At 34.4% G+C, this 12726-nt stretch overlaps 1 protein-coding gene across 2 annotated transcripts in view; it reads left to right on the top strand.

The window, feature by feature from the left end:
* Window positions 1–11261, top strand: part of eEF1beta (elongation factor 1-beta) — a 150902-nt gene extending 139641 nt beyond the window's left edge. For both annotated transcript variants that reach the window (XM_090402288.1, XM_090402289.1), the window contains one exon: window positions 11120–11261. In XM_090402288.1, coding sequence (XP_090258414.1) covers window positions 11120–11206 — 87 coding nt within the window. In that variant the 3' untranslated portion in view covers window positions 11207–11261. The remainder of the gene's footprint in view (window positions 1–11119) is intronic.
* Window positions 11262–12726: the final 1465 nt, after the last annotated feature.

Here is a 12726-nt window from a genome sequence, read left to right as displayed (position 1 = left end):
CTTACGTTGATAGTACCGATCTTTAACTCTGGTGATGTTGAGTTGGGGTTTGTTTTCAGATTTGTTCCAGTAGCTGACTTTTCGCTGTTCGCCCTGGTTCCCTGGCGAAAACAACGGGGGCCTTGTTTAACCGGGCGACGCCCCAGCCGGCATGAAATTTTGTCATGTTGTACCATCATTTTTTATTTTGGTTTAACCAATAAGAATACAATTTGGTCGGCTAAATCCCAAATTGCCAGCCCATTCTCGTTCGTTCAGTATCAAAGTAGATACCCAACAGGGTGCACCATGAGAATGTGAGGATTGGACATTAGGTCAGAAGCCCTGGTCGGTTCTCCGCATTCCTTTAAAGGCTATGTGGAGGTCTCCTCTCAGTTATACAGCTTTGACCCTTAAGCACCCCCCAACAAATCCATCATAAGTCAAATACAATACAATGCAATTTAATTATTAATTAGTTACAATGTTATATATAGTTTTATTATCATTTATGTATTATGTTGTATTTTTATGAAGAAATTATGAATTTCATAAATGTGTACATTTAATTTTGTTTTCTTTTTACATAACCAAAACATATCAGTTGTCATTTTGCAAATTTTTACAATGGAATTCACATGCTATGGCAAAGGATTCTGGAGATCGACCGTCACTTTTTCAGTTGCTACTGATTCATTGATACCACTCAATATTTGTATTTGTTACCATTACATCAAGCTTTTTTTGCTTTTCAAGCGAAAGTGTGTCACTTGGTCTAACATCAAAAACACTTTTTGAGGATAAAATACTTTACATAATAAGGACAAATAATATAGAATACCCTTCGAGCCACAGAGATAAGATTTGCCCTATGATGTCTCAAAGTAAGAATGCATCACCGTTCTTTTTCTGTGGTCAGAAAGAGATCTCTCTTTTCTGTATCTTTCAGTGCATATGCGAAAATTTTCTGGTTATGCCAATCAGGTATTGGGATTCAATTTGGAGGCGGAGCTTATCATGTCTCTTTAATCTCTGGTCAGTAATAAACTGACCAGGGATTAAACACTATGCTACTAACTCAGTATAGTCAGTACATTTCATTGTATGTGAATGCAAGTTAAAATTAGACATTCTTGTTAACAATGCTTGATAAATTTTGGAATCTTGGGTTGCAACGTATTTATGGATCTTTGCAGTGGAACAATGTCTTGAATTATTAGAACACAAATTAAAAGAATTCAATATTATTAGTATTATTATTAAGAGAGACTTCCAGGAAGGCCATACTATTCGCACCATCACCTTTTCTTGAATTCATTCATGCTAATTGCACACATACAACATCCAACTACGATGCATTCCAGTCACACAGAAAAGGGAGAAAAATCTAGTCCTAACCGTCTTCTTGACAGCATATTCTCAACTTCCATGGATGACCTCACGTCCTTACCCCACTTTCCATAAAATGAAAAGTTCTACTGAAATCTACTGAAACTCTGTATAGCCCTTTCAAAAGTTTGCATGTCTCAATCATATCGCCTCTCTTATTCCTGTTTACTAGTGTCTGCAGCTTGCAAAAGTCTGTCTTCATAATCTGTATTCCACAATCCTTATGTCATTTTTGACACTCTGCACTCTATTCGAACGGCCACAGAAACCAGGAGACCAGACCTGCATGCAGTAGTCCAAGTGAGGTCTTATCAAGTCCTTATAAAGAGGCAAAATGACTTCCTTATCTTTACTTGTCAAGGTTCTATAAGTTACAGATGGTAGTGTAAGCAAACAAAGTTTGCACGTGAAGCAACTTCATGACTGGGCAACAATTATACAAGGGTGGTCTGAAAAGTTCTCGGCCTTGACCATAGATGGCAACACTATTGGCAAGATTTTTTGTTTTTTCTCCTAAGTTGATAGATCTGTCATAAGCATCCATGCGAAATTTCAAGTCATTCTATCAAGTAGTTAGTTTTATACAGCTGTTTGAAGCAAAAGTGTTGTCTGTTTCCATTGAAATGGATAAAATTGAGTATTGTGCAGTTATAAAATTCTTTGTAAAAGGTTTAACACCAAAAGAAATTCATTCGAAGTTCATAAAAGTTTATGGCCACCCTTCTCCTTCGTTTTCAACAATTAAGAAATGGGCTGCTGAGTTTAAATGTGGCTGTACCAGCCTTGAAAACGATTCATGTGAAGGATATCCAAAAAGTAACGCACATGCATGAAAATCTCTGAACAGTGCTTGGAGCATTTTAACAAGAATAAAACTGATTTTGTGCATCAATTTATTACTGTGGATGAGGCTTGAATTCACGATTACCCACCAGAATCCAAACAGCAGTCAAAAGAGTGGACTTAAACTGGTTGTTCACTGCCAAAGAAGACAAACTCAGTTCCTTTAGCAGACCAAAATCGGTGTTTTGGGATGCTAAAGGCATCTTGTTCCTTAATTATCTTGAAATGGATAAAACAATAATGGGAATATTGTTCCAATCTTTTAACCAGACTAGACGAAAAAAAATTGTGAGAAAAGATTGGTTTGCAGAAGAAAAAAATAATTTTTCATCAGGATAATGCACCTGCCCGCAAAGGTGTTTTGGCAATGGGAAAATTAAGGGATCTGCACTATGAATTGTTGGAATATCTGCCGTATTCCCAAGATTTGACTCCCTCTGACTTCTATCTCTCCCCAAAACTAAAACTCTTGTCGCTGGTCAGCATTTTTCTTTGAATCAAGAGGTGATTGCAACTGTAAAGGGATATTCTGCAGATCTTACTGAGAAACACTACAGGGATGGGATAATGGCAGTGGAGCATTGCTGGAATAAATGTATTAGTCTTAAGTGAGATTATGCTGAAAAATAAAAATAATTTTGAAATTATAAATTCGTTTCTTAATTGTTAGGCCGAGAACTTTTCAGACCACCTTCGTATATCCTTATATACATGTATAAATATAACTTCTTGGCATCTTTAATTTATAGTATAACCAAGTGAAAAAACTATGAACATGTCAAAGTTCATTTCAGCATTGTCATTATTCTCTGGGTTGTATTTATAGTTTTTGCTGTATCACCCTTAAACTTCAACTTCCTATCTACTAAAACTCAAGATCTCTAGCCTCATCATATCTTCAAGCATAATCAGAACAAATTGCATGATTTTACATTTATTAACATTGAAATGACAGTCATTTTTACATTCCCACAATTCCAGCCTATTCACATCCTTCTACAAGTACTGCATATCATCAGCAAATGACTGTGTGTACCATGTCAAATCCTTCCCAATGTCATTAAATGTACAGATTGTATGTACATAACCAGTGGTGTGCCACAAGGACTGATCCTTGTGGCACACCACTGGTTACCTTGAATCTTGTAGATTCACCACTTTCTTATGTCAATCAGCCATCCTCTTATCCATGCCAATAGTCATCATCATCAAATTCCTGCCATGTACCCTCAAGGGGTGTACAGGATATGACAGTACTACATGAAAAAATTACATCATTACTAACTTCCTATCTACAATTTTCCTCCAAATCAGTCTGTTACTTGTCAAGACTCCAACGTTATCAGATCTTATATTTCTATCGTCTAAGGCACTTTGTACCGTATCAATCCGCCTATATCTTGGTCTTCCTCTGGGTCGTTTTCCTGCCAACCTGGCAGAGAACACTTGTTTTGCTAATCTTTTCTCTCCCATTCTATTTAAGTGACCATACCACCTGAGATTATCTCCATGCCAATAGTTTATTATCCAATCCCATATTCTCCAGTTTATGCAGCAGAATTCAAAAGTATCATGGTGTATCCATTCCCCTTGTACTAACTCAGTGGTAACAGTATCATAAAATGTGAGCAGGGTGGTCAAACATGCTCTTCCCTTAATAAGCTCATGCTGTTCATTGCAAAGTAGGGATTCTCTCTCAACCCATTTCTGAATGCAAGCCCTTACCAACTTTCCAAAATCTTCCTCACTACTCCTGAGATATGCTGATTAGTTGATAGTTGGATACATTGGTCTTTGTAATTATATTTTTAATATTTTTATATTAAAAATAACATATTTTTAATATTTTTAATCCCTTGTGCAATGGGATTACCATACATTCTTGCCACTCCTATTTACTAAAGTTGTTCTTTCAAATTCTTTCTTTTACTTGCAGCATAATATAGAATTCTTTTGGGTTGTCTTTGACTTGCAGAGCCAGTTTCTTACATACTCAGACTTAGCTTTCTGCACAATATTTGTGACTCTTCTGTCCTGCTGCTTATAATTATCATAACTGATACCATCCTCATTCACAGGATATTCCTTCCACATTAACTTTTTCGTATGAATCTTTTGCTTAATTCCATTTCATTCCTACTCTATCTATTCTTTGAACTCTAGTGACACATTCTAATATTGATTCATTTAGTATTTCCCATCCAATGACTGATACCATGTCACAGAACTCAACATGCTCCTCAGGTGATCACAATTTCCTACTTTGTAGTTCAGCATGTAACCTTTTCCGAATGGAACATTCATAAACTTGGTCACTTCCCAAGTGGGTACCACATGATCGCTGGAGGCATAATAGTAGTCTTTAACTGAAAACCCTCCGATACTATAATCAGATATAACCCTCTTTGACCTGCAGTTCCTTCTGTCACATGCTGCTTGAGGAAGTTGTCTTGCAACAGCTCAATAAATTCAGTTTCATTTTTTTCATTTGATTTAATATCTACCCAAACAATGTTTTGATAATTAAACTTGCAGAGCCAGTTTCTTTCATACTCAGACTTAGCTTTCTGCACAATAATTGACTCTTCTGTTCTGCTGCTTATAATTATGATGACACCATCCTCATTCACAAGATATTCCTTCCAGATTAACTTTTTCTTATGAATCTCTTGCTTAATTAGATTACATATCCATTTCACTCCTGCTCTATCTATTCTTTGAACTCTAGTGACACAATTAAAATTCACCTATTATGATTACTCTTTTCGCACCCATCGTATTTATTTGTTGATGCATTTTTATGTCACTAGCAACCAATCCACCGGGTCTGTAACAACATCCCCACTGTGTATTTAATCTTTTTAGACTTCCTCACACCAGATGGCTTCAAACTCACTGTCACAGATCTCAACTCTAACTGGATTCAAGACATTTGATATCGTTAGCAGCACAACCCTCCTCTTCTATCCTGTCTATCCTTCCTAATAATATTGTACTCCTTGCACTTCATACCAGTTAGTACATCTGCTTTTGATAGCCAAGTTGCAATAATTGTTACACATGCTTGATAGGTCCAAACCAGATGAACACAGAATCGTTCTCTATTTATAATCATTTCCATAATAATAATAACTATTCCCATCATTAACACAGTTACCTAACATTTTCACTCTTACACACAGGTTCTCATGATTCCTCCCATGAGAATTCAGTTTCCCTGACTCTTTATGTTAGGTCTTATATTAAATAATTTTTTAAGACTCCTGGTGCCAAATGCATTCAAGTGTAGCCAATCCCTCTTGTCAATCTTCCCTTAAACTCGCTCAGCACATCCAAAAACTCTCATCCATTCCTTCTGCACTGCCTACTCATAGAATCATTTGCCATCATAGCCCTTCATCTTAATTCATTTTTTTATCATACTGAGGTAATATACTTACTATTTTCACTTTCTTACTCTTCACTCTTGCCTCTTCCAGCTTTCATACTGAACTTAGCGCTAGTTGTTATTGCCTACTACAATTACGATCTCATTTACTTTTTCTTTTCTGTTTTTGAATTGCTTGCTTTATATTTTTAATTTTTGTACCAAGAAAACATGATACTATAACTTGCTCATCAATGACATGTTTGTGAAGGTCACCATACCAAATAACATCCTTCTTTTTATGATCAATTTTACTTACCAAATATTTGTTGTTATGCAGTGACTTACCTGATTCTGTGCTTTGTTTCTCATTTTGCTGCTGAACTTTTTTATTCTCCCTGTACCCTCTAAATGCTGCTCGACTTTCGGTAGTTCCCTCATTCTCTGTCTAATAATCTGCTTTAACCTAGCAATCTCAGAGATTGCTAGGTTAAAGAGAATATTAAAGACGATATTAAAGAGAATATTTGCAATATTCTCTTTAATATCGTCTTTAGTGGAGAATCCCCTTCTTGTTCACTACTTCGCTGTTCTTATTAGCGTTTCATTTCTTCTGCATTTTTGGCACCATTTTACATCTGTAATTAATATTAAAATTACAATAAAAATGTTATAAACACACGAAATACTCCAAGAATGCAAAAATATACTATACTAGAAAACTAATTTTCTAACGAAAAAACACGATAAAACAGATAAAAATCACCACTCACGAGATTCGCACTCGTATTCTGCAGGACCGGCTTTCTTAAAACAGTTTTGTATCGTAGATGACGACACCAAATTCCAAGCATCACTCATTAAACGTATTGCGTGAAGTACACTGATCTTCGAGTAGTAAGCATAAGCATTTTCTGCAGTTTTTCTCTGCGTTCTATCAGTTCCGAGACTAACAGATGATGAAAATGGGATTTAAAACATCTAATTACACCTTGATCAAGTGGTTGCAAGACAGATGTCACATTCGGTGGCAAAAAAAAACAAGTTTTATATTTGTTAAATTAGCCACTACAGGATCGGCTTTATCCCACTTGCGAATTTCATTTTCGAAAATTGAAGATGTCATCCAAGCCTTCTTATTTGCTGTATAATTAACGGGAAGTTTCTTTATGTTTTTAAAGCATCTAGGCTTTGCTGATTTTCCAATTACAAGAAACTTTCTTTCATCGCTACTGATCATGTTCGCACAAACTAAAACTGTGAGTCTATTTTTGATAAGTTTTCCACCAATGCACTTTTTGTTTTTGAATTGAAAAGTTTTATCAGACGTTAAATTATAAAAAAACCCTGCTTCGTCTGCATTATAATTGTTGTTGTATCCATACCTTCATTTGATGTCCAGCCATACATTCTTGATCCAGTCAGAAACGTTTTTGTCAATGGACAGCGCCTCGCCACTTACTTTTGCGTAGACAATATTGTTTCTGTTCTTAAACCGATCAATCCACCCATTGTTGCATTTAAAATTGCTATAACCAAGTTGAACAGCAAATTTTTTTGGCTTGAACTTTCAAAATTGGTCCGCTAATAGGTAAGCTAGCGGTTCTTTGCACTTTAAACCACGAAAGAAGTGCCTAGTTTACACTTTGATAAATTGTTTTCAAAATCTTTCAGAGTCCACTTGCAATTCTTCCAAATTGTTGATATTTTAGATGGGGACAAACCATACTTCTTTGCTACTGTCAGATTTTATTGGCCACTTTCCACCTCCCATATAATTTCTACTTTTTCGGAAACCAATAAAATTTTCCGTTTGACTCGCAACATTTTTCCACAACCAGATAATGCGTACGTACGAAATGTCAGTAAAGGAATGACTAACATGTATTATTCGTTCGTTATTCCTATGAAACGAATTCATAATAAACATGAAATACATGCATTGAATCAAATGTAATTCAAACATACCTTAAAAATTATTCGTTATAAATGTGAATTTGCTGTAACCGTGATCGTTGTAACCAAGTTCTACTGTACTTTACAACATAGACTCAAGAAACAGAGGAAGGAAAGTACTAACGATGAAGATACAAATTTAGAAGAAATTACTGAAAACAAAATTAATGGTTTAGAAATCATATGTGACAATTTTTTACCACTTCTCAGGTAAATACCAGATACAAAACTTAATTTGTTAATATCAAAAATAAGAAAGGTGATTAACATATTTTGCAAATTTCCTACAAAAAATGGTGATATACTACAAAAATATATAAAAGCTGAAATTGGCAAAGAAATTTCTTTAATATTAGATTCAAAAACCCATTGGAGCAGTTTATTCACCATGTTAGACCATTTTTCTGAAATAAAAAATTCTGTAATAAAGAGCCTTATTGATAAAAAAATTCAAATATTAGTTTTAAAGAAAGTGAACTTGAATTACTCATACAAAATATTTTGGGAAAATTTGGAGAAAAGAGCAAAGCTAATAATAATGGCAAATACTTCTTGGATTTCAGCTGAAGACATAAACTGGTTATTACTAACACCATGTTCCAACATAAAAATGTGCATAAATTCACATGGAGAGAAGAGGCAAGGAATAAGAAAGGTCTCATTGACTATGTTATTGTTGATAGCGATGTTTTATCCTGGTGCAGAACACCAGAGTGTACAGGGGATTTGAAATTGGAAGTGATCACTATTTAGTCTTGAGCAGGATAAAATTGAATTTCATATTGAAAAGAATAACATGTAAGAAAGTTTTAAAGCGAATAATAAAAGTTGAGCAGCTCTCAGATGTCAACTATAGACTAATATACACAAAGATTATTGAAGAAAAAATGAAATAGTTGAGAACAGGAACCAAACCTTAGAGATTCAGTGGCAAGCCTTGAAGAAAACCCTGATTGATTCAGCTAGAGAGACATGTGGTTAGGTTGTCTGCAAGGATAGAAAAATCAGAACTCCATGGTGGATACAGGAAGTTAAAGAGGCAGTGAAGGAAAAGAATAAATCACATCAAGAGTTCCTAGCAAATAAATCAGCTTCTGCTCTTAGAGAATACAGAGACAAATGTAAGAAAGCTAAACACCGTGTAAAACTAGCTAAACAAAAGTCATGGGAAGACTTTGGTAAGAACATAGAAAATAAATATGAAGGTGGTAAGATATTCTGGAGGTTGTTGAAGAAGTTTAGAAATGGAGGAAAAAGTGCTGTAAAAGGAGTTAGAGATGATAAAGCTGACATGAAAACGGGAGAAAAAAATATCCTTGAAGTATGGAGTAATTACTTCAAAAAGTTGCTAAATGAAACAATCAATGACAGCACAGTGGTAAAAAAACACTCAACAGGCATACAGTCAGTACATATCCATACTTGAACTAGAAAAAAAACATCAATGGCTTGAAATGTGGAAAGGCAGCAGGAGTAGATGATATTCAATCAGAAATGCTGAAGTATGGTGGTATAAGAGTCTTACAGTGGCTGCACTGCATAGTTCAGAAAGACTGGACAGAGGGATGAATTCCAGATGATTCTACTAGAGCTCTCATTGTACCCATATATAAAAATGGAAATAAAATTGAATGTGAGAATTACATGGGGCACATTTCATTACTGAATGTTCCTGGAAAGATGTATGCAAATATACTTGAGAAAGGTTGAGAAGAATTGTATAAGAAAAACTTGGTGAAGAACAAGCTGGATTCAGGCTAAATAGAGAATGTCAGGATCAGGTCTTGACTTTATGACAAATAGTGGAGAAAGCATGGAAATATAACAAAGATCTATATTTACGTTTTGTTGATCTGGAAAAGGCATATGACAAGGTGCCAAGAGAGAAGCTATTCAATATCCTACAGTTATATGGTGTCAATCGAGGATTATATCAAACAATACTTAGTCTTTATTTGAGTTGGAAGTACAGAAAGATTGTGTAATGTTAAATCTGGTGTGAGACAAGGATGTACATTATCTCCTCTGTTATTCATTATCTATATTAATCACATTATGAAGGAAAGTGGTATTAAACATGATATCAAAATTGAAGATGTTAATGTCAGCTCTTTGCTTTATGCAGATGATGTTATACTTCTAAATAAATCCACTACAAGTCTGCAAGATTCCCTGACTAAATTGAATAACTGTTGTAATAGATATTGTATGAAGGTCAACAATGAAAAGACACAGATAATGAAAATAGGCAGAATCATTGAAAACGTCAACTGCATTGTGAACAGAGAACCTGTGGAACAAGTAAAATATTTCAGTTACTTAGGCACGATTTTTAGTGAAGATGGTAAATTAAATATGGAAATAGACAACAGAATCAACAAAGCTGGTATGGTAAGAAGTCAATTGAATAAATTCATATGGAATAAGAGAGAAATTAGTCAGAACACTAAATTAGCTGTATACAAGACAGTGTTCAAACCAGTTTTAACTTATGGAGAGCAGGGTTAGAAGTAAAACACTTGACCAAAGACTAGAGACTGCAGATATGAAAGTCCTGAGAAAGATTAGAGGCATGAATAGATTGCATCAATGGCAATATTATATTATAAATGAGGATATTAGGAAAGAACTTGACATTGTCAGCATCCAGGAATGTGTTAGGAAAGCTAATCTCAGGTCGTATGGTCACCTAAATAGAATGAGCGAGGAAAGATTAGCAAACAAGTCTTCTCCGTTAGGTTTGCAGGAAAACGACCCATAGAAAGACCAAGATATAGGTGGATTGATACTGTACAAAGTACCTTAGACGATAGAAATATAAGATCTGATAATGTTGGAATCTTGACAAGTAACAGGCTGATTTGGAGGAAAATTGTAGATAGGAAGTTAGTAATGATGTAAATTTTTCATGTAGTACTATCATATCCTGTACACCCCTGGAGGGTACATGGCAGGAATTTGATGATGATAAAGATAAAGATCTTTTAGCCACTGATAATTTGATATTTAAATAGCTGTTAAAAGTTTTAAAATATTTATAAAGTAAGACTTTTTGTTCTAGTATTGGTTATAAAATACCTTTACATGTGTTATAATTTCTTATGTCATTACAGTAGTTTAAATTTAAATTTTTGTAAATTTAACACATCAAGGGATTAAACCTAGACCACATTAGCACTATGGATGAGCTAAATGTTAGATAGACTCGAAGTCTTTGTGCTTATTATGGGCCAGAAGTTAAACAAGGAACTTTTTTCAAGCTACTTCTGAATTTCATTAAGCATGATAATAGATTTACACATGGTATTGAACTTCATTTTACCACCTGAATCCACAGCCTGTTAGTTGGAGGGAGCAGAGACACCATCCACTTAACCAACTAGGATTGACATACAATAACACCTCTTCCAATATTGGTTATGCCCAGACATTTATCCAAGTATTGAAACTCCTTCCACTCCCCTCAAAAAAAAAAAAAAAGAAGAAGAAGAAAATTATACAGAAACTGATTGGAGGTCATGTAACTCATTGTATTAAAAATATTTTCTTTTCTTTGATATACTAAGTTACTTTTATCTCTTTCAGGTTAGTATTGACTGGCTACAAGAAGAAATACAAAATTTTGAAGATTATGTTCAGTCTGTAGATGTTGCTGCCTTCCAAAAGATATAATATTCCTGTTATGGATTTCTTATTTTAATATAGTAAAACTCTTTTATAAAAAGTGTTTAATGAACATTATTATATACTGTATCCCCATAGTCAGCTAATCCATAGGAAATTCAGCCTGGCATCGTCTATCATGCCATGCCTATTTAATTCCTTAAATCTACCTGTTGACATTTAGATATTAATAGAGAAAAATCACAGTGTACATGTGTTGTAATTTTAAGTGAAATTGAATATATTGTTGACGCTTCATTATCTACACAGGTGCAAATACAGGCATAGTTCCATAACATGAATTTGGTGTTTTCGTGGGAGTCGTAAGGTGAATTAAACTATTTACAAAATGCCATACTTTTTGGATGGAAAACTGGTATTTCAGCCATGATTGGCTACATAAAAACAAATCTAGTATATGTTTTGGAGAGTTGTGAAAAGCTAGAAGGTGACAAATATGACAGGAAATGAGAAAAGAATAGGTGTGAGCAAAACACACTGATAAGATGATGGTTATTGAGTGGGTAGACGGGGGAAGTATGCATGCTGACCACACTTCCTGTAAATTGCATGAAATCATTAGGAAAGAAAGATAGGCAGACCAATCAGCTAATAATGAGGGCTCATTGTGTAATAAAGTATAAAAAATAATTTAGCAGTTCACAGGGCAGGCTTAAATTCCATTGAATGTGTGTATGTGAGTGAAGCCTTGAAATAGTGCAGAAAATTCTTTTGCCTTCTGGACACAATAGTTCTAAATTTGTACAGTGTAAAAAAAACAGGAGAAAGAAATAGCTCTTGCAGGTCAAGAAATGTTTCTAACTTCTATACACTAAGAATAGTTTCTAACATCAGACATACATCACCTGGCGGCTAACCTGTCAGATTGACAAGCTTTAATCTGTGGTTCCATCTACAACAAAAAAGAAAAATCCCACTAGGTATTGCCACGTGTATGTTCAAACACCTCACTTAAAAGACAGAGGGGAAGCTGGTATGTATATACCTGTTTCACAAAGTACATACTTTGGGAAACTAAATTTTAAAAGGTTGGCAAAAATTGTGTAAAATAGTTATAAAATATTGTATGAAAATAATGAACCAAGATTTAAAATATATACAAGTGTCACAATTTTGTTAACCCTGATTTGAAACAAATAGCCTAAAATTTTGCATGTTGTTTTTTAATTAAAAGAATATTGTGAGCAAGGAGGGTTCAGTGGTGTTTCTTTTCAGCAAAAAGATTAATTTTGGTTGGTCAGGCTTTGTGGCAGCAAAATAAAATAGTCTGTAACAAAAATGGATCTTTGTTTCATAAATTTTGTCATAACTTTTCATGCTTGGATTTTTAAGAAGTATCACCATGTGATTGGGCTTTGAATACCATAAATTTGTCACACTCGCAGTTCTCTTGAAAGTGATGGAAATTCATCTGTGAGCTGTCTTGCTAGGTGAAATATCTCTATTTTATCATGTGTTGCATAATGATTTTTTCAATCTTAAGTGTAAGACTTTGTGTCTACTATAAT

This window comes from Typopeltis vanoorti, chromosome 13, assembly GCF_054136105.1.
Source record: "Typopeltis vanoorti isolate ZY-2024b chromosome 13, IOZ_Tvanoo_1.0, whole genome shotgun sequence".
Lineage (NCBI taxonomy): Eukaryota > Metazoa > Arthropoda > Arachnida > Uropygi > Thelyphonidae > Typopeltis > Typopeltis vanoorti.
This window is presented reverse-complemented; position numbering and strand designations above follow the sequence as displayed.